This window comes from Seriola dumerili, unplaced genomic scaffold, assembly GCF_002260705.1.
Source record: "Seriola dumerili isolate Sdu_G_001 unplaced genomic scaffold, Sdu_1.0 BDQW01000088.1, whole genome shotgun sequence".
NCBI classification, from domain to species: Eukaryota; Metazoa; Chordata; class Actinopteri; order Carangiformes; family Carangidae; genus Seriola; species Seriola dumerili.
This window is the reverse complement of record NW_019174343.1, coordinates 14,007,654-14,033,854: the sequence shown is the minus strand read 5'-3', so window position 1 is coordinate 14,033,854 and position 26,201 is coordinate 14,007,654. Positions and strand designations below refer to the sequence as shown.

The following is a 26,201-nucleotide window of genomic DNA, read 5'->3' as shown; positions in this document are numbered from 1 at the left end:
TTTCATTTAACAAAGTAGAATCCAGAGGTTTATTGCACAGGATGTGTTTGAGGAGCCACGTTGGCTCCATGTTGGTGTTATATTGAAGGCGCCTGGTTTGGAGGTGGAAGCTGATACTGACTCTCCATTATCAAAAAAAGGGAAAAAATAGAAACCTGGGTTTATTCTGTGTTTAAAAAAGAAAGGGTGCATTGTATGTATGATGGTGAATGGGAAGGACAAACCCAGATTTAACAACCTGGCCCATAAACACACCCTCCCCCATGCTCTGCAGACAAAGCTAAACTCCATGACCATGGGGGAAAAAAACAAAATGTAACATGAATGTCGTTTTCCAGCAAACATCACACACGGTCAAGCTCCAGAGTGTTGTTGACTATTTATTTTGATCATGGCCCAAAATGTCTTCAGTTTCATCTGAAACTCGAAGACTGTTATAAGAGTTTGAGGACTAGTCCAGGATATCTGTTTTTCTAAGTGAACTTGTGCATGTGTGTGTGTGTGTGTGTGTGTGTGTGTGTGCGTGTGTGCGTGCGTGCGTGCGTGCGTGCGTGCGTGCGTGCGTGCGCGTGTGCGTGTGCGTGTGTGTGTGTGTGTGTGTCCCTCCTTTTTATGTTGTGTTTGGTGCTGCTGTTTTTATGGAGCCATCTCCTGGACAGTAGCCTGGTCTTCACAGCCTTTCCTTTAAAAGGCGCTGCCAGTGACAGGAAGGGCTCCTCCTCCCAGAGGAGATGGGTTGGGGGTGGGGGGGTACTGGTATTGAACGTAGAACAGCTGATGAAAGGGATTGTCACTCAGGTCTCCCCCATCTCCTCCCTGCTGTCGTGGTAATTACTCACTCAGCATATTTTAGGTTGAAACTCTCCCCCACTGTTTATCTGCTCTTGAATTTCAACTTAGTACAGTAACAATAAAATATACATGAATCATCCATTTGATAATGTGAAATACAGACCATGTCAGAAAGCACTTTTTTTTTTTTTTTTACTAGTTGCATTGACTTTGCCCTTTGAAATGAACTTCAGCATGACATTTTTGTGTTATGACCATTCAATCATGAAGGACACTTATTCCACTGTTTTCCTCCCCCCCTCTCCTCACCAAGTTTGTTCCTGCGAGTGTTGCTGCATTCAAAGTCACACTGAAAACCATCGTACGCTGTCCACTCGACCCATGGTCCCATGCAGCAGCCCACACACACATATTCACATGCGCACGCACATTCCACAGCGTGCTGCTGAAAGTTTAGTGAGGCAAGAGGCAAGTTATGTAAAAACTGAATTTGCCATCCATTTCATTCATGGGTCCATGTGAAGGAAACAGGAGTCAGAATTTTGCTGCATTTTCACATTTAACGGAGTCACAATTATCAAATCAAATTTCTGATCTCGCTCAAAAGAAAAACGGATGAAGGATTATTGAAGCTATAGTTTTGTCTCTATTGAACTCTTTGTTCTCAGCATTACCCTCCTCTACCCCATAGTGTGAGGCTCTGTGGAGCCCCCCAGGCCAAAGTCTAGTTCAATGAGATGTGCAATGTTGGCAGGTTGAGCCCAGCTATAGGCCATATGTCACACTGAGTCGTCCACACTGCCCCTCCAAGAGGAGTGGAAAGACCTTCAACATCAGTGTAAAACAAACCACATGCTCACTCTGTTTGTGTGTTTGTGTACCATATGTTCATTCAGGCTATAAACTGTAGTCACCGTGTTTTTTCATCCTCATGTATTTGTTCATACAGACTGATGGATCAGTTCTGTGCTGTTGAAACAGCAGCTTTCGCAGAGTTTAGAGGACTGACACTTTGGTCCCTTTGAGTTTCAAGACGCTCGGGCATCAGGGCTGATAAAGGAAGGTTTCTGCTTTCAGAGGGGCGTCTGTTGTCTAAACAGGGATGTGCTGATCTGACAACAAACACTGAGTGAATGGAAGAGGAGGAATGTGGGACAGACACAGAAAACAGAGGAGATCAGGTGAGGTAGTAATAGGAAATACGGTACTAGCCTATTGTACAGGTGGTAGGAGTTAGAAGTGCAGTTTCTTGTAGCTAAACTGTAAGAAGATCAGGTTCAAATTTTAGGAAAAGGGGGGAAATGGGCCTTCCAGGGTGGAAAATTCATCATATGACGGATTAGATTTATAGTTTAGATCGCATGTGAAGCGCTGCATAGTAGACAAATAAAGGTAGCTGATGAGGCTGATTCACACACGTCATCTTGTCTCTTCTGTCCATTAGCGGCGTGCTGATTGATGTTGTGACACGCTAAGGGGTGAGCTGTAAGTTAAGAAGAGGGAGGTATTTTTTTTCCGGGCTGAGGCGCTGAGGCTGAGCTCAGTTCAGGGTGATGACAGCTGCTGACAGTTTTTGGCTCCTCTCCTTCTTTCTCCACGCCAGGTAAAGTCCCCTCCTCCTCCTCCTCTTCTCTCTCTCTCTCCCTCTCTCTCTCTCTCTCTCTCTCTCCCCCTCCTCCCCCTCGCTCTCTCTCTGCCCTCAGCCAAGTGTCTCTCACCCTGTCTCTCTCTCCCTCATGCTTCTCTTGAGTCACAATCCCTCCTCGCCCTCACCCTCAGACGGTGTCAGTCACTACCTCTCTCCTGGCGCCAGATGCAGCTTCTCCGTTTCAGTGGGAGCTACTTTGCCACTTGTTCTCTCAGGGCCGCTTTTACATTGTCAGTGTTACTATATAAACAGAAAACAATGATCAGGTTACAGTGCCACTCATTCAGGTCCACCCGCTTTCACTATATACCATCCACACCTGGGCCCTAATGCCCCAAAACTGACTAATAGTATTTAGCCTCTGCTCATCAAGCAGCTTTTTGTTTACTCATAAATCTGTGTGGGAAACCTGATACTTTCTCTAGCATACCTGGAATAATTTCAACTCACTTCTTGTCGGAGTGTGCTGCATGTTTTTTTCAGCTCCTTGTGGAGAAAGAGTGTTTGAAATAGGCAGGCATGACTCTGAGCAACACTGTTTTTCGTTAACTATTTGCTCCATAAAATGTTTTTTTTTTTTAAAAAAGAGAAAAATGCCAGTTTCAGTTTCCCTGAAGACCAAGATACAGTTTTCATAATGATGATTTATGTCTGATTTATTCAAAGATATTCAGATTACTATCACATAAGACAAAGACAAAGCCTCACTGAAAGAAGCTGGAAGCTTGTAACTCGATGCATCAGGCTTTTTTTCATCATAATGCTACACCACTGTTGCTCCTGCTGCTGTTCATTTCTGGATGTTTTTTTTTCTCTCTCTTGTTGGAAACAATTGTGTCTTTGGTTAGTATTTAATATTTAAGAAAATTCAGCGACGTGTAAATATTGAGAAATTCAGGATGTGCTTACTGTTTGGCTCTGGAGAGTTGTTATGAAGTGCAGAAATCCCTGATTGTTAAATGTCGTGTATTGTGAAATGCTTCTGTTGGGAGGGAAAAGCATTTATCACAAAGCAAAATAAAGAGGTCAGCAGTTTTGTTGTTTTTTTTTTTACAACACATTAAGCAACTGAACACTGGCTGTGCCACCAGAGTGCCAGTTATTTGCCGTTAAATGAGGGTGTGAAATAAAAGGAACAATTTAGTGTGAATGTCAGCACAATCCATCTATGTTTTAAGTTACAGGGTTTTTAAAGAAGGCCTGAAAATCTATATTTGCTGCGCACAGGTTAGGAATGACATCAGCACTGTTCAAGCTCACAGAGGGGCTTTAAAACAACAAGAGAAACGATCAAATTAATGCACACGTGTCATTGAAAAAAAAATGAATGGCTGGTGGTGTGCAGTGATCCCAGTTGGTGTGTTTTGTATTTCCATGTGAGATATGCTCCCTGAGAGAAAGAGTGTCTCCAGTGAGTCATATACATTCTTCTATTAAATAATCACAGACTTAGAACTATGTCAAAACCAGGGACACGCTCAACACATGAATATCAAGTTAAAAACTGGGCTTTTTATTTCTCAGTTCCTTAAAACAAGTCACAATCATTTGAATGTTCTGTCATATTTGAACACATTTGTGAATGTTAAAACAAGCTGCTGCTCGTGTACTTAGTAATGGCCTTCTTCAGTCAAGGTCAAAGTTAAATGGTCAGGATTTTATTTAACCTCTCGGCCACTGGGAAGTTTCTGTCCTCTGCCTCACCTCCTTCTCTCCCTTTCTTTCTCTTTTCATTTTTCCCCTCTCTGTTTTTATTAGATTATTCCTTTGTGCCTTTGCCTCTCTGTTTTTTGAAACCTTACCACTCTTGTTAATGACAAGCTGCGGGTTCAGGTTGGGGTTGCTACGGTGGGGTGGGGGCCACATTTGGTTCAGTCCTGTGCTATCCATTGAAGGTGACAGGAGGGGCTGTGACTTTGGGTTTTTGACCCCAGATTCTTTATTTTTACTAGGAAGGGATCCAAGGATGGAGCTGTTGATGTGAATAGCTGCCCAAGGTGACTGGATCCCAATAAAGAGACCGTCAGCCTGGCCGGGGGCCTCCTTCCCATCCCAGACACAACGTTTATAGGGCCTGCTTATGAGCCTGGGCAACTATTAAACCCTGTCCAGCCTGCACTGAGGAATTTAGGGCCAGGAAACAAGGGAGTGGGGGTGGGAATGGGCAGAGGGAGGTGAAGTTGGGGTGACTGAAGGTGAAAGTTGAAAGGCATGTTCGAAGGAATCTGGTTGTTCTTTAGTCATCACCTTTAAATCTGTACCAGGCGTGTTGTACTGTTGTACTCATCTGTTTTAATCTGAGTGCAAGGAAGCACAGTTTTAATCAGCCGGGCACACTTGTGTCTGCATCTGTTTTACACTGTTTGTTGTGAACGTTTTCATTAGCAGCAGTTGAATGACTTTGCCTGTGGCCGGCAAATGGTGTTATACAGTGTGCCATTTTCTGTGGAGAGACAGCGGGAAGGAACAGAGGGAGACAGCCGAGTCTCATAAACATCCCGCCTCTGTTTGTTCACATGGGGCTGGAGGTATATAGGCAGGTCTGGTTGGACAGCCTTTCAAATAAAACTGTGAGCTTGTGCATGTGTGTTTGTGTGTGTGCGTGCACACACACACACACACACATAGCCACACAAAAATTCAGATGTCAGTCAAAAAGTCAACAGAGGTATGCTGCTCCCCCACTCACCAGTAAATGGAGAAGCCAATCAAATCTCAGCTGCCAATCAGCATTTTATCAGCAGGGCCATCTGGCCATCAGCTAATTGTGTCTCTTTTAAGGCTGTCAATCAGCAGTATTCCCCCCCTCCCCTCCCTTTTCTCTTAAAAATGTCTGCCTTTGAGCTTGCCTTCTGGCTCCAAGGGGTGGCCTGCATGGGGTCGGGGGTTGTTTGTTGACCACTCTCTCTTAATCAGTTGTTGTATTAGCTTTCATCATAGTTTCAAAGACTTGGAGAACTTATGTAAACAAGATGCTCTGGCCTTAAATGTTTCTTTTCTTCTTCTTCTCTCTCTCTCTGCAGCGGTGGAGACCCAGAGCACCAGCTCAGAGGAGATGGTGCCCAGCTCTCCCTCTCCCCCTCCTCCTCCTCGGGTCTACAAACCCTGCTTTGTGTGCCAGGACAAGTCATCTGGTTATCACTACGGAGTGAGCTCCTGTGAGGGCTGCAAGGTAAATGAAGACAGGGACACATTTAGCCATAGAAAGGGTTTACAGGGCATGTATGGAGAGAACAGCTGATGTCCACTAAAAAAGAAGGCCAGAGTGAGAACCTGATGTTTCTGCTGGAGACAGATGTCGGGGCAGCATAGCCTTAATGTTTGCTGTTGTTAAGCTGCCCTCTAGTGTGTCCTTACTGATACTGCAGAGCTAAACAGTTGGCTGTGTGCGACCAGCAAATGGTTACTGCAGCCAAATGAAATAAAACTGTTGACAAATGAGAGATTTAGAGCATAGATCTTTTTTTTTTTTCCCTGTCCTGAAAGCGTTGTACAAGATGTTTCTTTTTATCGATTTCAGGGTTTCTTCAGGCGTAGTATCCAGAAGAACATGGTGTATACCTGCCACAGAGACAAGAACTGTCAAATCAATAAAGTGACCCGCAACCGCTGCCAGTACTGTCGGCTGCAGAAGTGCTTTGAGGTTGGCATGTCCAAAGAAGGTGAGTGCCTAAGACAGTAGTAAGAGGCTCGGGGGGGAAACGATTCCTCACCATTGAAGAAGTGGCGAACCTGCAACGGTCTGTGTTTCTTGTGTTTCCCCTGCAGCGGTGCGTAATGACAGGAACAAAAAGAAGAAGGATGTGAAGGAGGAGGTGGTGCTGCCGGAGAACTATGAGCTGAGTGGAGAGCTGGAGGAGCTGGTGAACAAAGTCAGCAAAGCTCATCAGGAGACCTTTCCATCTCTGTGCCAACTAGGAAAATACACCACAGTGAGTTTTTCTTTTTTTTTTTTTTCTTTTTTTTTTTTAAATGCATAATCACATTTACCCCTAAACACTCACAATCCACTCAGGCGTTAGCTCACCGCTTTGCCAGGAGGACAAACATAGTTATGGACTCTGCACAGCCACACAGACACAAGTGTCCCTCTTTCTCTCTCCCAGAATTCAAGTGCTGACCACAGAGTACAGCTGGACTTGGGCCTGTGGGATAAGTTCAGTGAGCTCTCCACTAAGTGCATTATAAAGATTGTGGAGTTTGCCAAGCGGCTACCAGGCTTCACTACGCTCACCATCGCTGACCAGATCACCCTCCTCAAATCTGCATGTCTGGACATCCTGGTACCAACCACATGCTCCTATTACTTCCTTTAACCGTTTCCCCTCCCACCACCTCCACCTCCCTAACGCTTTCTCATTTGCCATGCTGATTAACGTGTCAATATGATACAAAAATATGATTCTGAACAGCCTCACGGCCGAATTTCATCTTTATTTTACTAAATCTCCCCTCTTGTTCTTTTGTCTCTGTCATTTTTCTTCCGTCTCATTTTCGCCCTCTTCTTAGATGCTGAGGATATGCACTCGTTACACACCAGAGCAGGACACAATGACCTTCTCGGACGGCCTGACTCTCAACAGGACACAGATGCATAACGCCGGCTTTGGTCCACTCACGGACCTGGTGTTTGCCTTCGCTGGTCAGCTGCTGCCTTTGGAGATGGACGACACAGAGACGGGGCTGCTCAGTGCCATCTGCCTGATCTGTGGAGGTAAATCTGGCCTTCTGTTTTGTTTTTCTTGACATCATCTCCACCTGGAGTCATGGAGTTGTTGATGGAAAGGAACCATGACCAAGATCATTTCATAGTTTAGAAACAAGCCAGTAGCTTAAAGCCTTTAAAAATGTTGAGTCGTCTCACTGCTTTGCAGTTCCCTCTCTATCATCTGGTCTTACTGTTACTGTTAATATTTCCTCTTCACATTGGTACCTCCCTCTTGCTCTGTCAGACCGTATGGACCTGGAAGAGCCGGGGAAGGTAGACAAGCTGCAGGAGCCGCTGCTAGAGGCTCTGAAGATCTACACCCGCCGCAGACGCCCAAACAAGCCTCATATGTTTCCGCGTATGCTGATGAAAGTCACGGACCTCCGAGGAATCAGCACCAAAGGTCAGTTGAGGCTTTACATGTCACAACTGCAGTTAAGAGTAGAGATGGGTATACTTCAACACCTTTTTCTGGTACAGACCGAAATGCATTTGTAGCATTGAGTATCAGCAAATATTGAAAGTTGGCATTCAGATGTCTGGTCAGATGCGTGGATTTGTTTACGTTCTCCTCTATCAGACTAGAATAAGAAATTGCCATTTTAAGACAAAGTTCTGGTACGGCTACTTGTCTTAACAACTTCACATTTGACATTATTTTGGTATCAGTAGAAGACAGAAGAATTGTTTTGGGACTGGTATCAAAAAATGTAATACCCAGCCCAAGTCACCTTGGAGATCTCGGAGAAGAGTTTCATTCTAAATAAGACATACAATGTTTTTAGAAAAGAGTTGATGAGTACAAAAAATGAAATGATTTAATATCATTATATTCTAAGGATCATACCTGCAAAATAATTCTTTCAGAGAGACTTTACCATCATCTGCATATATGAAGGAATTGACAGGGAAGGGGCATTGTCTTCCTGAAATGGGATGAGACTTGAAAAATGAACATTGTTTGAGAGGCTTCCTCTTCTTTTTATACCATAACAATTTAACAATATGCATGTGCCTGTAGGTGCAGAAAGAGCCATCACACTGAAGACAGAGATTCCAGGGCCCATGCCTCCACTGATCAGGGAGATGCTGGAAAACCCCGATGCCTTCGAGGACAGCAGTGACTCAGGGGACAGCGCTGCTGCAGCTCCCGCCGCTCCACCCGCTCCCCCCGCCATTCAAGCCATCAAGCAAGAGGAGAAAGCCACATATGAGTCACCCGTCGAGGAGGAAGAGGAGGAGGAAGAGGACGACTACTGGGATGAAGAGAAAGAGCGAGGGGCGGACAGTGACGGGGAGCCGTGGGGGGAGGCGGCGGCGGCGGCCACATGCAAAAGAAAGGTGTGACTGGGAAAAACACAGTGAGAGAGACACGATGACGCTGCTTCCTCCTCCAGTTCACTGAGCCCTCGCCCAGCAATATCTCCAAGAAAAACCTCACAGAATTAGGCTCTTATACAATAACATGCTGCATACAGCACATATTTACATATACTGTACATATACTGGACTGAAAGGAAAGTGTGTTCAGTTCAGCATAAGACACATGGAATGGGAGAAGCGCAAGCACTAAACATCAGTGGGTTGAGGAGAGCACCATTTCAAATCACTGTGCCAAAATGAGACTGTCTAAAAGATATTTCAAAAGTGTTTCGTCCACACAGAGAGGAACAAGAGGTGGTGGACAGAAGAAAATGCACTCCTCTGCTATCTATAAGGGCTATGCTTTGTATAAAATTGATGGTAAAATTACATTGTAACAACAGAACTCTATGTGTTGTCCATTTGCCGCCAACGTCTTCTCAAATTTCCTTTTATTACTATTCAGAGATATGCTACTTATTTTTTTATTGTATGGTTTTCCTAAGCATGTACACATTTCTGTTCTGACTTTATGGTTGTTTGCGGGACTGTTTTTTTTTTTTGTTTGTTTTTTGTATATTTTCTCTCAGTCCTGCTCATAATTGACTGGACATATGTGTTTTTAAACTCTTTAATTTTATGCATTTCTTGCATTTATTGGACACACTAAAAAGCAACAGCAAAGATAGGAAAGAGCAATAGCAAAGCGAGAGCAGGTCATGAGCAGGACTCAAACTCACAGTGTGACAAGCACATAGTGTGTAAGTTCGCCTTCTAATTCATGCAAATCTCTGGTGGTTACAACATCTGAAAGAGAATGATAATGTACTGTCAACTCTGGTGCTTTTGATCCAAATGAGATTCTGACAAAGAATGCAAAACAAATACAGCAACATATCTTCACCTCTCAACAAAAATAAATACTTACAATTCGAATAAAATAAAATAAAAAAAATACTAGACTAAAGAATCTAAAGCGTAGATTTAACATCAACACACAAGCTCAGGTTGATTCTATCAGGGCCACGTCTCACCTGTCAGTATTTTCTAAGAAAACTGCTGGTGTGAATGCTCTGTCGGTAACTTCCCCATCCTCAACAACAAAGATCTTCTTTCATCAAGGAGAAGGAACGATTACAAATTTAAGTTGTTGGCTGTGCTGTACTCAGAGGTAAGCCATAAGATTTTCATTGTGTAAGTGTGAGTCATCAAATCATCTAAACAAATATAACCCTTAAAAGCAGTTTACTTCAGAGAAAACCTCAGGTGTGTATGTGTGTGTGTGTGTGTGTGCGTGTGCGCGTGCATGAACGTGTAACTGAAAGCATTTACCAATACACAGAGTGATGTTGTAAAGATGTGACTGTCATTACCGCCATAATCCGCAGTGAGCATATTATGCAAAAGTCAAATTAAGAGTATCTCATAAAGGCACACAAAATGGGTTTTGTAGTAAAAAAAAACAAAAAAAAAAACAAAAGGCTTTTTAAAAGATTTCAAAGCAATCACTCACCTCCTGGTGGACAGTAGGACATTGATGCAAGCTGATAAAAAATCACAGAAATAGCAATAAATATTGCACTTCACATCTTTGAGGTTGCAGCCGTCCAACATCATCAACAAAACAAATAATTGACATTGGGCGACGTGCCCGCTGAAGCATAGGACGACAGTTTGAAACAGTGTGTGTTCATGTGTGCTGTATCTAAGAAGTGATGCAAAAACATGGATTTTGTAAAATAAATAACTATAATTTGTTTTTCACTGAGACTATACAAGTTTTTTTTTTAATGTAAGATGTATAAAATTGTTTCATTCTTTGTGTAATGAAAGACAATGTGAGTCTTATTGAACTCCTTGATAGTTGTAAGGGAAAAGATTCTCCATCAGCACGTTGTCCTCCACGGCGCCAAAGCATTACAGCAGAACCGCTGCAACACAGTTGATGTGGCTTGTCCATATAGGAGGGATAAAAATTAAGTTTCAAGTGAGAAGCAGAAGAACGGCTCCTATAAGATCGTTGTGCCAATACACCAGTAGTTCTGAAGTTAGATGGGTCTTTAGCACCAGATGTAAAGCCATCAAGGACACAGAAATTGATCTAAGTATTAAACAATCAACAATGACACCATTATGATGTTTTTTTTTTCTTAGACTCTTGAATTGTGATTTTGCGATTCCAGGACAGAATCATTACAACCATGTGACTGAGGTAAACCTTGAGTGTTTTTTTTCTCACTCTGTGTCTTTTCCTCCGTCAAACACACAAAGGCGCACACAAACACAAACACACACACACACACACACAGAGTCGATATTTTGCACATCATCAGCCAATTCTACATACTATGTTATTGAGTATTTAAATATGTTTCTGCATCTCATAAGCATGATTATTTCATAATAAATTGTTTTCCTGTTTCTATTATCTATTTTTCTTTTCTCTAATTTGAGCTGGTGCAATAAATAAGCCTTGGGAGAGACCGCAAAAGCCAAAGCTCTATACAAAGCATGTGAATAAAAAAAAAAAAAAAAAATTGAAAAAGGCCAAAGACAGACGTTACATTACATTTGGACAAAACAAAATAAAAGCAATTACAAAAAGAAAAAAAATCTATTAATGTCATTGATGTTAAATATATTCATTTTGAATTGTGGGAGATTTCATGATTTCAAATGACCTTTGAAGCTAGAACCATTTTATCTCTGTATTTTATATATTTTGTTGTTGTTGTTGTTTTTTAACAGATGTCTTACTTTTTATAAACACAGACTCTGTAGCGTGCAAATAACTTGTCTTCATGTTCAGGGATTCAGGCACCTCATGAGTTCTGTTTCAATTTGACTTGTACCAAAATAGCTCTCATACACACACACACACACACACACACACACACATACACACACACACATACACACACACACACACTCAGAAACACAAAGACTAGGCTGATCAGTTCTTGTTTTTATATTTTTATGAAAAATTAATACTTTTTTTGGCTAATTTGTTGCTTATTGTTGCTCATTTGTTATTTGTTGTTGTCTTTCTTGTATTTTTATAAAGGCGCTTTTTGTTCTCAGACCTTTCAGTGTCCAGTTGTCATCTTCTTTGTCGTCACTTTACACACTTTTACATGTAAAGTCAACACAGCTAACAGTCGTTATTTCTGTTTTGTAAGACAAAATGGTAAATATTCCTTTAAAAGAGTAAGACCTCACACACTTTCACCAAAATACAGACTGCCATCAACATGTGGTTATTATCAATTTTATTAAAGAACTCCAACAGAAGCTCAGATCAATAGAGAAAAGTATCATAAATAAACCTACATGTCTTTTCCAACTCGACATTCTGCTCAACAAGTTGCAACAGAACATTTCACACGTGTCTGTAACACACACCCACACATTTGACATGGTTTCAGGATTCACACTCACATGCAGAGGTTAAAGGGGGCTGTTATGCCGCCAAAACAGGATCTAATGTGTTAAATTAAAGCTAATTGTGGCATCTTTTGCTATTTTTCTCACATATGTTACAACATATTCACATTTTAATCAACTCAAAAGCCAAAAAAAAAAAAAAAAAGCCAAAAAAAAGTTAGAAATCAAGTCTTAAATACATTGAAACACATTCCTGGACAGTTGGTGTCTGCATATGAAAGTCTGAATGTGAACATGAAGATGAGACGCATATGCTGACAAAAAATATCTTATGATCTCCCAGTGTTCATCCTGAGTTTTAATTCTAAACCAGTAAGAAAAACCATTAGCCTCGCTGATAAAACAAACACTTAACACTGACAAATTGTGCTATGTTTTCTTTGAATTCAGGCACTCACAAGGTAAAGGATCTACATCGTGACCTTTGTGAAGGCCATTATCTGCATGAACAGCTAGAAAACAACAATAGAATGATCTCAAAATGTTACCCGGGTTTCTCATGAATGTGCATTGCGGTGGTAAACAAGCAGCTTGCCATTCAGCCATCCGTCTCTGTGTTACCACATGGGGGAGTCAGCCAGCTCACTGCAGAGAGAAGGAAAATAAAATAAAAAAGTTTTACAGAAAGTGGTGATGATAGAAAAATAAATAAATAAACAGACGAAACTGAGAGTAAAAAAAGTTAAGAAATCCTGTGTCTCTCAGACTCCAGGGTGTGTAGTGTGACTGGTGTAACAGCCAGCTTTGTCACCTCAGGATGGGGTTGATGAGTTCTGGTAGGATCAGTTGCTTCCCTTCTCCTGCTCGGGGCTCGCAGCGCTGCTTCGTCTCATCCTGAGTTGGAAAAAAAAACAGAAGTCGAGAAGGATGTAAACTGCAACTTTAACTGTCTTTTAATGATAAAAGGATGCAAAATATTTCCATAAGAACCAGTGACATTGATGAGTGTTTGTCTTTGTCAAGTCTGATGGCTAATACTGCATCTATCACTGACAGAAGGTACAGTGCTTGTGTTCATTTTATATATTAATCTTAAACTGTATATCGTCAAATATAATCTGAATCTGATTTCAAAATAAAGTACAATTAATTAATTAATTAATTAATTAATCTAAAAAAAAATGTTTGTAAAACAAGGTATCATGACACATAGATAAGAAAGCTCATAACTGAACAGGAAGATGTGGTTGAGGTCAAATTTAACTTAATAACATTTTGTTTTTGCATAAACGTGTTATAAATATGTCTGAAAGAAATTGTTTATTCAGTTAAGCTGTAGGAGACAATAATTTATCTGTGGTAATGAACCTGTGGTTTTCTGTGAATTTACAGCTTCTGTGTTCCTGATTTGCAAGCGTCTTTGTAAACCTGATCCAATAAGATAAAATACATTTTCATGACATGTTTCTATGAGTCAGCATTCAACCCAGGTGTGCAACAATGGAGCTGGAGCAGAAACTGTCGGGAAACTATGGTCAAATATTTGCCCACTCCGGTCTGTTGGCACCAAAAGCAGGTGGTGTAAATCCTTGTTTGGTTTGCGTGTGAATAGGATGGCGTACCTGTGTGTCGGAGACTGGTGTGTCTTTTTTGCTCTGTATGTGCATCTCAGCAGGGATCTCATCTCCGTTGGACCATTCCAGGTGAGCGGACAGGAAGAGAGGAGAAGAAATTGATCTGGAGGAAGCTGGGGAAGCATCCTCGTCATCCTCAGAGGAAGAGTCAGGAGCTGTTTGAATCAATATAGACTCCTTACCTACGTGTTCATTACAGGGCAGTGGAATTGTAGTGATGTGTACTGTGTGAGGATTTCATCACTCACATATAGATCTGGCGATTTCTTCATTTGATTTAGTTTCTGGCACAATCCCCAACCTGTGCTCCAGCCGACAGATGTAGTTCACCAGGTCCTACAAGTGTCCGAGTTCAAACCCGTAGATATGAAGATTTGAAGAAAAGACAACAAGACGGAAGAACTGAATAGACTGAATATAATGAAGTGGTTTCCAAAATGTAAGCAGAAATATACTATAGCAATAACATTTTTTTGAGGTTATGAAAGTTTTCTTTTCTTTTTTAAAAGATATTATTCTTAGCATTAAATCATTTGTGTTACATGTTGACTGTAAATATCAGCTTGAAATCTGGAAACTTCTGACTTATGATTTCACGTATTTGAGTCTATGCAACTTTGGTTCTGAGGTGCATCCGATTCTTGGACCCCAGTATACCTGCCTGGAATAGTTTATCTATTTGTCTCTCTTTCTTTTCTTTACTTTGGTTTTGTTATAGACATTTTCTGTTTCTTGGAGAACAATAAAAAGATAATTGGGGTGGGGGTGGGGGGGGTGTTTCATTCAAATTGTGTTCTTGTACTTTCACATTTGACAGGGGTCAGCCAGCGCAGCAGATATGGTAGCGGTACAGACACTTGATATTTTATGGCGAGGGAAGAACAACCATTTTATGAAGAAATATGTTTCTGGACGTGTGTGAGGTCTGATGTGAAATTCTTGCCTGTTTCTCAAGCTGCTGCTCCTCGCTCTCCATCTGGGCTTTCCTCAGACTGGCCTTCAGCTCCTGCAGCTCTCGCTTGGCATCACTCAGCAGCACCTACAGGGGGCAGCAGCATTATTCTCAGACCATGTGAACACCACGCATCTGACATGGCTTGTCCTCTTTTCCTGCTGTTGATCACGCGGCAGTGAGAGGAAATGTTTACTCACTGTTCCTGGAAGGGCTTTCTATTTGTGCCCGCATGTGAGTAATGAAAGAACTGCGCTGAATTCTGGCTTGGTTCTCCAGTTTCCAAAATGGAACCTGAACTACTGATGATGCAGCTCTGCAGCACTCCAGCAGTTATATTTAGAGCTGAATGTGTTTGTGTATTAAATGATATAATTGCAATGCAATTTGATTTACTTACTCGATTACAATCTCTCTCTCTCCCAAGCTCTACTTCTAGTTTCTCCCTCTCCATCCTCTCCTCCTGGAGCCAGTCCTCCTTCCTCTGCACCTCACAGCTCACTTCTTGCAATTTGTTTTTCTCGGCCTGCATGAAAACAAAAACATGCAGCAAGTTTAACCGCAAAGTCCCATATATCTATCATGCACGTGCAGGATCAGGCTCTGCCATATCCTCGCCTCTGCTGCGTGTTTGTAAGCCTCTCTCTCCAGAGCCCAGTTGGCGCGCTCCTCCCTGAAGACCAGGTTCTCCTCGGACAGCTGCAGGGTGAGCTGGGCCACTTGCAGCCGGGCTTGGTGCAGCTCGGTCTGAGTGTGGGCCTGACGGGTGCCCAGCTCCCTCAGCTCTCTGCGCAGGGTCTCGGCTACGTGCTCGCAAGCATCCATATGCTCCTGCAGCCCTCGTACCTCCACCAGACCAGCCTCGTTCTCCACCTGAAGAAAGACAACAGGAGGAAGATGAGTGCAGAAATAGCAATGGGGGACAAAAATGTTTTAGCTGTCACAACTCTTGACTGATAAAGCCATAAGAAGAAACAGGAAACTTCTCATGTTCTACTTCTTAGTTTAATTTAAACATTCTTACTCCCACTGCTGATAAGACACCTAAACATCTAAATCTGGCCTGGTTCCAGTAAGTTGTTGAGTCCTTACTGGAACTTTTACAGACCTGTGTGTCCTCTATCCCCCTTTCAAGCTATCCATGTTTCACAAGAGAAGAAGAAGTGTCAACCAATAACCTGCAGAGACTTTCTCTTTTCCTCATCGTGTTTCATTTGACTGGACATTTTCTTCACTCTCTCCTTCAGCCTGTGCAGAGCAGGGATAGCAAATAGGGTTAGTTTTAGGATCCAGGGACTAGATAAGACTAAGACAAATGTTTGAACTAGCCAATGTCTCAAACACTTGCCTTTCCAGTTCCATGTTTCCCTCTTTCTCCCTGTCAGTCAGAACTGTGACATCGTCCTCCAGGTCTTTGATTCGCTGCTCGCTCTGAGCCTTGTCGGCCATAAGTTTACTCAGTTCAGAGGTCAGATTTTCCTGACTATACTTCACATCCTTTTAGTATTGTGGAGAGAAGAAAAAATATTATAGAAACTTTATCATATGTATTTCCCTTAGCCAGAAACCTCAGCCCTCAGCCATTAAAGAAATTCAACTCTTTATGGAGCTAAAAAAAAAAAAAAAAAAGTGCTGCACTTACCTTGTGTTTTCCCTCCATCTTCTTCAACATGTCGCACTTGTGTCTCAGGTTGTCCTTAAGCTCTGAGATTTCCTCCGTCATTGCTTCTCTCTCACTCTCCCACTCCATCCTTTCTTTTCTGCTGTTCTCTTTCTCACTCTCTCTCTCCTCTTTTGCCTCGTCCAGAGCCTGCTGTAAATCGGCTTGTTTTTTTAAGCATTCCTCCAGTCGACTCTGCTCACAACAGGGAGGGGGAACAGGGAGGTTTACATTAATTAAATGGAATATAAACAGCTGATTAAACGTTACACTATTCTGTCAAATACCCAACTTCTCATTATCAAGATGGGGATGCTTATCTGGAATGGTTTTTTTTCTCTCTTCCCACCTGCAGCAGCTGGGCCCTGGGGATGACCAGGAGCAGCTCCTCCTCGCCGTCCTCCTCGTCTCGTTCCTCTTTCAGAGTCTCCAGCTCCTCCAGCGGCTTGGGAGCACAGAAAGTGAATGGTCGACTGCGGGCACACACCTTACCCATCTTATCCACGTACACGAACTGGTACTCCACGGTACTGGGACGGGGCAGGTAACATGCTGTATCGAGCAGATATTTCTTGTTGTACTTTAGTTGTTCTTTTTTTTATTCTTTAAAAATGAGCAAAACAAGCTCTCAGTGAGATCACAATGACGTGCAAATGAACTTGAATTGAGGGTGAAAGCAAGTCAAGGCACCTCAAATTTGCAAAAATGGTCACACTAGTTAAACTCTGTGTTGTTTCTGAATTGCTGTTTGTGATATAATAAACAACTTTTGTCCCAAGAACTTAACAACGATAGAATATCTTGTTTTCGCCGACCTCGAGTGGTTTAATTTTTTACCTTGCTGCAGTGATGTAGATGTCTATAGGAGTTTCAGTTCACCGTGACATCACTGTTGGTCACAGGTGCAACACAGCACACCTCTGACCACAAACTTTAAACCAGAGGCCTGTTGTAATACCTGTTGAACTATTCTCTGTGTCATATGTTTATTTGTTTGTTTGTTTTTTGGCTGAATTCTTACCGTGAAAAAGTGCACAGCAGTTTACACTGGTTCCCTCGGTGTACCCTTCAGGAACAAGAGCCCATGTATATGTGTAATACTCTTTCATTGAAGACCAGCCCATCTGTGGCATGATAGCAAACACATTTTAAGCCACAAACAATACAAATGTGCATCTCCATCAGTATTGAGACACATAACTTATTTTGCTAAAACAAATTGAGTTTTTTTTTTTGTGTGTGTGTGTGTGTGTGTGTGAATGGAGAGGGTGGGTGAATGTACCTCAAAAATCCCTATCCAGTCTTTGCTGCTCCACTGATGGTCAGAGGTCAGACTGTAGTGGCACTCCACTCTGGTTTGGGGGAAGTACAGTTGCCCCACATTTCGAAACACCACTGTGAACTGTTTATCCATGGTTATAGGAAGCTGAGCTGTTTAGGAAGAAAGGATCCAGTGAAATGTGCTCCAGTTTCAGTCTGGAGGAGAACAGCTGATGAAAGCCGATAGCAGAGTCAGTTCAGCAATGCTGCGTGGTCATAACACCGGTCACCTATGGCCCCACAATATGTTTATAAACAACAAGCTCATATGCCCACTGCGCACTGAGGTTATACCATGCAGTCTGTGAAAAAGCAAAGATATCCTGATGATTGTTTGTAGCTCTGAACACATCTTTTTAAATGATTTCAACAATAAAAATGATCAACAATCAATCTATATCATAAATTATATCAAACTCTTGATGAAATACAGGTTTTAGAATTAGTTATGGATCATAAAAGATAGTCCTTAGTCAACCAATAATTCCAATTTATATTCCAATACTGAAACTATGATTATTTTCATCATAACTGCATTCATAAATAGTTTGAACACAAATAAAATGGCACATTTTAATTACATTTTCAATTTAGCAATAATTTCTTCTTAAATGTATGCCATTAATTTAAAAAAATAAAAACATTTTCATAACATTCAAAACATTTTAATATCTTCAATATTTTTTATTCACAATATGATAATCTTGCCTTTTGTTATTGGTCTTGTTAAGTGCAGTTGTTTGTTGCTTGTTATTGGTCTTGTTAAGCCACTATGGCTGTCTAAGAACAGTTAATAATTGTATGCTTGGATTTAATGAATTTAAAATGAATGAGCTGTGTGGTGGCAATGTTTTGAATCTTACCTTATTCCGCTGAGAAATGAATGTGATGTGTTTTCTGCTATCTCATGAAGGATAGAGCTGTGCATCAGTCTGTAGACAGTGATGAGCAATCCTGTCAGGTGCAAGAGTTTCACAACCTCCCCGGAACCATGTGGACCCCAAGTAAAATTAGTGATGCTGGCTGCCTCATGGGAGATGCAGTTCAGGGATACACAGCTCATCACAAGGCAACGCAATGCTGTGGACTTCAACTCCCATTAAATCACACAGCTGTGGGATACAAGATCTGCTGCTGGTAGTTCTTGCTCATTGCAATTCTTAGTAGGCACAGAGGAGGAGGGGGGTCAGGACAGGGGGAGGGGGGCACTATGCTCAAGGCTAAACATTTCTCTTAATAACAAATTAAGTGAGCTCACTGTCCTGAGATCAGAACCCTGAAATGCAGCTACACACCTCCACAATATGAGGCACTTTATTGTGTGACTCACACACTGTGTGGATGGTTCTGCATTAGTTTGCTTTGAAAATGCAGAGACAGTGACAGACTTGAAGAATTATCAACAGTATTTCGGGTGAAACTCATCAGCCACTGCTATGTTTGAGTAACTTGGATTCAGCCTAGATGTATAAGCGTCTATAAGCTTTTTTTTTTTTTTTATAAATAAGATTAGCTGAGATTGCCTAAGAAATGTAGTCTCAGTTATGAACACTTGGTGGCAGCGTAGTTTTATCACACAACCACTTTAAACAAGTGAGCGATGTTTTTGCTGTGTTTGGGGATTCATATGGTCAAAAGTGAGTTCAACATCACAAAGACAGAGCCATGAACATTTTCATGGCAGACAACCAGCGTAGGCCGCAGTGTGTGAATAATGTCATAGGCTGTACTGATGCCAAATGGTGGACATCTCCATTAACACAGATCTGGCTCATGTGCCTGGTGATGAATTTCAAACATTTTTCATTAGTTACTTTGCAATAAATTACTTGCTCTCAAGTCCATCTTCCAACCATAACTGCATGACACCATTTCCTTTATACCGCTGCGACTCTAAATGCCAGGGGGAAATTCTGTTGTCCATGCGGCATTGGTGGAAAACTTTATTTTAATTGCTTGCTTGCAGTTGTGGGCAGGAAAAGCAGCTTTCAAAGGTCTCCATTCATTTTGTTTGTATCTCATTCAAATTCAGGGCTCCCAACATGCGGAAAACTACAGAGGCTTAGATAATGCTGCTGCTGGAATTTCTGAAAAATCAAACACTACTGATTTTGGCCACACGTGGGTGTGGGCAGAGGTGGTAGGTTTACAAAGCAGATATGCCTCTTTTTTCCCATAGCAGAGATTTGTTGTAGGAAAAGTACAGGCTCTGTTATATTCAAGTGTCTCAGTAAACATGCCAGTCATCCAACATAAATACCCTGAAAATGAAGCAGCTAAATTTAATTCGGGCATCATTTTATTATTTTCATTATTTACACTTGTGCTTTTTTCTACTGGGACTTGTTTTCATCTGGCTCCACCAACAAGTGAAAACATCCACTTGTCCAACACGTCACTTCATGACAGGACAGAATATGCTGGATGTTTGCATATTGTCATGCTAACATGCTAAATATTAGCTTTTGCTGTCAGTCATACTTTCATCTTTGGAGTACCAGAAAGTAAAGATAAGGAGATAAGGAAAGGAAAGTATCTCGTATTTCATTATTCTAGGTTTATTTAAACAAGAAACTCTTTATTCAAAGAGACCAGAAATAAACAGGATTGGTAAAATTCTAGAAAAAATAAAGTGTGTAAATGAATAAAACATTATCAAAACAAATGACAATTAAAAAGAATGTTTGAAAAAGAATACAAAAGAATAGTCCTCTGCAGTAGTCCAGCATCAACAATATGTACAACTGTATGTTTACAAAATAGACTTTGTAATGTTTACAGGTTGTTTCTTTACAAGTCTTTTCTATACCAATCAAATGTCACAGTCAGTTGTAGTAATTAACTAAAATTGTTATTTCATATGAGAATCAAATGACAAATTTACCAGCTAATATGACTGTGACAAGGCTGAACGTACTTACATACACATTTTAAGTATAGGCCTTTTTTTAAAATACTGTTTTACAGTATTGTTTGACAAAAACACCCAGAGCTTATTCTTTAGATATGAAGCACCTTAAAGTTAGAGTAGTGTAATAATACTTTTAGAATAAATTGACCTTAACCTAGTGCCATGCTCCATCCACTGATCTATATAGAAAACCATCTCCAAATGAAAACAGACAGATGTTTACAGCAGAATAAAAAATACAGCAGCTGAGCAGATGTGTTTACAGCATTTGTGTACAAGCTCTTCTTGGAGCTGTTTGCTGCGATTGTCAGCGAAGGTGGAAACGTTTGCTCAGACACAGACACACTTACTGATGTGAGATTAGCTCATGGGTTGCTCAGTAGCGACATGACATCCAGTTCTACCAGTTTGGCTTTGGCTACTTCCTCCCAGCCCTTATTGGCTAGTGGGTTCCTAGGCGACGGATGCATGATGCCCTCAACTCGCACATTGACATCTGCAGCAGAGAGCGCTCGCCGTGCCCGCTGCTCTGCAACCTTCCCAACTCCAATCACCATGGAGACGCCCAGTGCCTGCACCGCCTGGCACAGTGCAATATCACACAGGGCCAGAAGGGCCTCCCGCTCAGCTGCCAGCAACTCAGGAGGAGTCAAATTCTTCCCACTCTCGCTCATGAAAATCAGTGGGCAAAGGTTGTGCACAAAGCAGTGGCGGAAGAACAGTGCTGGTTCACCACACAACTTTCTGAAGAAGCCCCAAAAACGTGCACCGCTAACTTCACTCTGAGTACACGCGAGTCCTGTGATCCGCCGCTTTGGATGCTCGTTCTGAGGATGACCGACCTCCCCTGTGATCTTCAGCCAATCAACAACTGACTTCACTTCACCAAAGGGGACCTTTGCAAAGAAAAGTAGATCATTTAAACTCTATTAAACACATCATAGTCACTTCACCACAGTCAAGTTTTAACAAGTTTGAAATTTAAGTTTGCTATACAGTAAGTAACCATCACACAAACATCTGGTGAGGAAACCTTGGAAAATATAGACTTAACTAAGTGTGAATGTGATCTAGCACGTGGCCCTGGGGCAAAAATGAGCTGAGGGCCCCATTTGATCATCTACAAATTTATGTAGGAATATGTTGCAGGTTCATTTTAATAGACAGACCCTCCATAGGACAGGTAGTCAAGATAGATCATGCTGAATCCACTTGCTTTAATGACCTTGATTTGAACTCATTCTAAATGCATAATGCATTTTCAGAGTAATATCACAGTCATTTGGTCTCATTATATTATGGTGAAGTATATGAATTTCATATTACATTAATGCTTTTAACACGTTTTAATGTTTTCACTTTGTTTTAATGTTCCTTTTATCTTTTTGTGTTATGCACTTGATGCTTAATTTCTTTGTTGTAAAACACTTTGTGCTTATATGAAAGGTGCTACACAAATAAAGTTTTGTATTATTAATTATTATTATTATTATTATTATTATTATTATTATAAAGGGCAAAAGGAAAGCCAACACCTGTTCTTGCAAGGTGCTAGTAGATCATGCAGAACTCAAGGAAGGGAAGGGAATTGATGATTTTTTTCAGATAAGGCAAGTCAGTTAAGAAAGGCAGGTTGTTGTTTGGGTTACCTTGGGTACAGACCATCTGTGCGACATCCTGTGTTGATTAGCGTGTTTATCATGCTAACTTGAAAGAAAATGCAACTGTCTAAACGCACTGCTCACCCCAGTCTGTGCCATGCCGAAAGGTCCTGGGTTCATCCCCAAAAATAGGATCCTTTGTCCGGTCTGGCAATACTTCTCCACGTAGCAGCGGTGTGTTTCCCAGGCGTACTCCAGCGGGTTGTAGATGTACCGGACAGGGTTGCTGAAGGTGAGCCGACGGAGGTGGACGTTCAGCTCCAGTTCAACCTGCAGAAACCTGGAGGAGGGCGTCATGTTCACCTCCGGCGCCGGTTTAAATCCCTGCTCATTTGCCTCACACAAAGCCACTTCCTTCTCTCCGTCTCCACAAGCTAGCTTACCCGATTCCTGTGCAGGCGTGTTGTCATCTAACATTTTCGACTGCGGTCGTATGAAACAAGTTCCTGTTTGTCAGGTAAAAACGTAACATTAACGTTATGTTCTGCCAGCTTTGATAAGGTTTTGACACTGACTGCCTAAAGTTGAACACTTTTGATAATCATGAAATTCTTCCAACATACGGAGTATTTTCTTCCTCGGCGTCTTCTTCCTGCGCATTCAAAGCGGCTGCTGCCCTCTACAGTAACACTGGTGTCATTACAGCTGAGGACCTTATTGAGTGTACTGTTGGCAAAGGTGACACTTGAACTAACCACTGGGTACTAAGTTTGGCTGACCAAATACACTCTGTCAGATTCATCCATTTCATTCTACTTACAGCACCAGTCAAAAGTTTGGACACACCTACCCATTCATAGTTTTTTCTTTATTTTGACTATTTTCTACATTGTAGAACAATACTGAAGACACCAGACCTGTGAAATAACACATGGAATTATGTAGTAAACAAAAAAGTGTAAGTTGTATTTTAAATTAGCCACCATTTACCTTGATGACAGCTTTTCATAATATTGGCATTAGCTTAATCAGCTTCATGGTAGTCACCTGGAATGCTTTTCAATTAACAGGTGTGCCTTGTCAAAAGTTAACTAGTCGAATATCTTGCCTTAATGCATTTGAGACCATCAGCTGTGTTGTGTCGTGGTTGGTATACAGTCAATAGACAGTCCATCATTAAGACATGAAGGTCAGTCAGTCTGGAAAATGCTGCAGAGGATAAGTTCATTAGAATTTCCAACCTCAAAAATCAATTATTACGTAGCTCTTCAGATTAGAGCCTACGTAAATGCTTCAGAGTTCAAGTAGCAAAAACATCTCAACATCAACTAATCGGAGGAGACTGCATGGTCTGCTGCAAAGAAACCACTACTGAGGGAAGCCAATAAGGTGAGAATTGCTTGGGCCAAGAAACCCAAGGGATGTACATTAGACCAGTGGCAATCAGTACTTTGGTGTAATGAGTCCAAATTTAAGATTTTTGGTTCCAACTACCATGTCTTTGTGAGATGCAGAAAAGGGGAACAGATGGTATCTCCATGTGGTTACCACCGCGAAAGCACGGAGGAGGTTTGACACTGTTGATTTATTCAAAATTGAAAGCACACTAAACCAACATCACAACCACAGCATTCTGCAGCGACATGCCATCCCATCTGGTTTGCGCCTAGTGGGACCATCATTTGTTTTTTAACAGGACAATGACCCAAAACACATCTCTAGGCCATGTAAAGCCTGTTCAGATGACCTGGCCTCCACAATCCCCCGCCCTAAACCCAAAATTAAAATGGTTTGGAATGAGTTGGATGACAGTGAAAGAAGAGCAGCCAAATGCACAACATATATGGGAACTCCTTCAAGACTTTGAAACCATTCATGGTGACTACCTCATGAAGATGTTTTAGAGAATGGCAAGAGTGTGCAAAGCTGTCATCAAAGCAAACGGTGGCTACTTTGAAGAATCTAAAACATTTGTCTACACTTTTTGTTTACTACATAATTCCATGTGTTATTCCATAGTTTTTATGTCTTCAGCATCATTCTACAATGTAGAAAAAGAAAAACCATTGAATTAGAAGGTGTGTCTCAACTTTTGACTGGTACTGTAAGTGTCTGAATTGAAAAACATCAAAATCAAGTCAACACATCCAGTGAGCATACAGAAGTCCTTTACAAAGTATTTTATTTCAGCATAATAGTAAGAAGCCTCTCCTCTGATTTTCATACAGTTGAAACTAATTGGATCACAAGGGTACATATTAGTTAGCCCATTTTACAATAATCATTGTAACATTTTTTTAGGAAGTTATTCTTAAGCACTCATTTTCCTACACAAAATAATCAATATCAAGATCCTATCTTAACTGAGGACCATAACTCTGCATGCAAGACTAATAAAGAAAACAACTAATCTGTGATAGCTACTGTTATGCTGTTGTTCATCTAATACCATTATCAATATAATTTACTACAAATACCAGGGACTTTGTATAAGAAAGAAAACATTTTCCTGTGGTACTACTGCCTCTATTGTTAAAATTACTGAACATACTGGGCTCTCAACTGTACTGATCCAAATTGTTCTGTCCACTTTCTGTGTCAAGTTGAGGAGAAATAGGCTTTGTCTAAAACCTAAAATCTAGTACAGTCTGAAGGAAAAAATATCCATCTCTCTTTTTTGTCTTTTTTTCCTTTCACTCCAGTGTTTACAATTTTATCAGAATAAAAAAAAAAAAGGTCCTTGAAACAATCATCAAAATGTGATGAGAAATTCTCAGGCAAATAAATCCTTTGATCTGTCTGAAAAATTAAAACCTCAATCTTATAAACAAATGATCTGAGACTCAAGGATTCTATTGCATTTTAACAATGAGATTGATAATACTAAAAACAATAAATGACAAAAAGGTATTAACAAGTGACGTCAACTATATACTGTATTGCCCTTTAGCCATTATCAGTAATGTGCTCGTGCCAGCAGTATCCCTTCCACAGATTTGGAATAGTGTTTCCAGAGCAAGTTAATGCATTTCTCAAACTTGGCCCCTTTGCTGCCACTGGGTTTTACTTTACCCTTCCAAGTCACTTAAAACTGAATCCCCCTCTTGGTTCACACTGCTTTGTCTTGATATCAATGGACCATTTAAAGAAAATCTTCCCATAATACTTTTGGTTTAAAAAAAAAAAAAAAAAAAAAAAAAAATCTATTAACTCAGTAATCTGCAACTTGTTCGTATCAAACACAAACATCATTTCATCCTACAAATCAAAGACTGGATAAAGCACTCAGGGTTTCCATCTCAGTCTTCCATCAGTCTTATCTAGACATTTAAATAAAAACTATTTAAAAAAGACAAAAACAAATTCTCTCTCTCAGCTCAGTGTGATTCAAATCAGACTGCCCTGAAATCACCCTTGATGGTTTTCAGCCATCTGTTACTCAATGTGGCTTCAAAGAACAGCTGTAATGTCTTGATATGCACACGTATGTTCGGCCTTGTAAACTAATCCTCCCACCCAGCACTGATTTCTGGGTTAAACAGCACGGTTAAGACAGAGCCATCACCAACTCAACAGTCACAGAAAGGATCAAGTTTGAGAAATCCTTCAACAGGGAGCACAGTGGCTCTTATCAACTGTCTCTCTGCTGTCCGACCAAAGTCAAAGACTTCCACACAATACGATCAAAGTTCATCATAGGTAAAAGAAATCGTTCGTTACAATATCATTTAGTACTACAATGATTATTATTTGTGTATCCGCACTTACTTAAGGCTAAACCCAATGACATGACAGACATCCATTATTACACACCAACCACATAATATTTGGATAAAAAGGCAATTGTTAGTGTGAAGCAGAATCAAGCAAGTGCTGATTCTGCTATGGCCTGTGACCGGCCAAAGCACTGCAGTGGGAAACAATTTAGCACTACTGACTTCTCACAAGGACTGTCCAACTCTCAGGGGCTCCTTTAAGATTATATACGGTGTTATAATGTTATCAGTAACAATGACCCAAAATATTCATTGCCATTATAAAGACAACCTCTCTCGACAGGAGAACACATTAGTCTGTTTTAACACCACTAAAGCCATCAACTCTGTGTAACCTTGACAGCTTTAGGATAAAAAAAAACAAAAAACAAAAAAAACATGATGATGAAAGGCTGTCTCGTCTTAGTAAATACATCTGATCCACAATAATAAACAGTTGAGAAAAAGGCAAAT

At 41.0% G+C, this 26,201-nt stretch overlaps 3 protein-coding genes across 5 annotated transcripts in view; 1 reads left to right on the top strand and 2 right to left on the bottom strand.

Annotated features, from left to right (window-relative positions):
* The window catches only part of LOC111221558 (retinoic acid receptor gamma-A-like), a 34,971-nt gene extending 23,907 nt beyond the window's left edge, over positions 1-11,064 (top strand). For 2 of the 3 annotated variants that reach the window (XM_022745003.1, XM_022745004.1), the window contains 7 exons: positions 5,464-5,612; positions 5,961-6,102; positions 6,209-6,372; positions 6,547-6,723; positions 6,950-7,154; positions 7,393-7,551; positions 8,170-11,064. In XM_022745003.1, coding sequence (XP_022600724.1) covers positions 5,464-5,612; positions 5,961-6,102; positions 6,209-6,372; positions 6,547-6,723; positions 6,950-7,154; positions 7,393-7,551; positions 8,170-8,495 — 1,322 coding nt within the window. In that variant the 3' untranslated portion in view covers positions 8,496-11,064. The remainder of the gene's footprint in view (positions 1-5,463; positions 5,613-5,960; positions 6,103-6,208; positions 6,373-6,546; positions 6,724-6,949; positions 7,155-7,392; positions 7,552-8,169) is intronic. The other variant, XM_022745005.1, reaches the window with a different exon arrangement.
* A 1,118-nt stretch (positions 11,065-12,182) lies between these two features.
* LOC111221888 (calcium-binding and coiled-coil domain-containing protein 1-like) lies at positions 12,183-17,554 on the bottom strand. Its single transcript, XM_022745478.1, has 13 exons — positions 17,423-17,554; positions 17,162-17,264; positions 16,490-16,692; positions 16,123-16,335; positions 15,829-15,977; positions 15,659-15,728; positions 15,099-15,353; positions 14,881-15,006; positions 14,472-14,567; positions 13,777-13,864; positions 13,517-13,683; positions 12,706-12,788; positions 12,183-12,539 (listed from the first exon to the last, which is right to left on the bottom strand). Exons 1-13 carry the CDS (start codon positions 17,552-17,554, stop codon positions 12,512-12,514), a joined length of 1,713 nt encoding a protein of 570 aa, XP_022601199.1. The 3' UTR covers positions 12,183-12,511.
* A 2,503-nt stretch (positions 17,555-20,057) lies between these two features.
* On the bottom strand, positions 20,058-22,616 carry smug1 (single-strand-selective monofunctional uracil-DNA glycosylase 1). The gene is made up of 2 exons (XM_022745398.1): positions 22,117-22,616; positions 20,058-21,267 (listed from the first exon to the last, which is right to left on the bottom strand). Exons 1-2 carry the CDS (start codon positions 22,447-22,449, stop codon positions 20,737-20,739), a joined length of 864 nt encoding a protein of 287 aa, XP_022601119.1. The 5' UTR covers positions 22,450-22,616; the 3' UTR covers positions 20,058-20,736.
* Between the last annotated feature and the right edge of the window lie 3,585 nt (positions 22,617-26,201).

Excerpts from the sequence above, each read along its gene's own strand:
- LOC111221888 (XM_022745478.1), bottom strand. The coding sequence starts at position 17,554 with ATGGATAAACAGTTCACAGTGGTGTTTCGAAATGTGGGGCAACTGTAC. Across the intron at positions 17,265-17,422 it reads ACTGGATAGGGATTTTTGAG|ATGGGCTGGTCTTCAATGAA; the intron begins GTACATTCACCC and ends ATCATGCCACAG. Across the intron at positions 13,865-14,471 it reads AGCAGCAGCTTGAGAAACAG|GACCTGGTGAACTACATCTG; the intron begins GCAAGAATTTCA and ends GGACACTTGTAG.
- smug1 (XM_022745398.1), bottom strand. The coding sequence starts at position 22,449 with ATGTTAGATGACAACACGCCTGCACAGGAATCGGGTAAGCTAGCTTGT. Across the intron at positions 21,268-22,116 it reads TCGGCATGGCACAGACTGGG|GTCCCCTTTGGTGAAGTGAA; the intron begins GTGAGCAGTGCG and ends TTCTTTGCAAAG.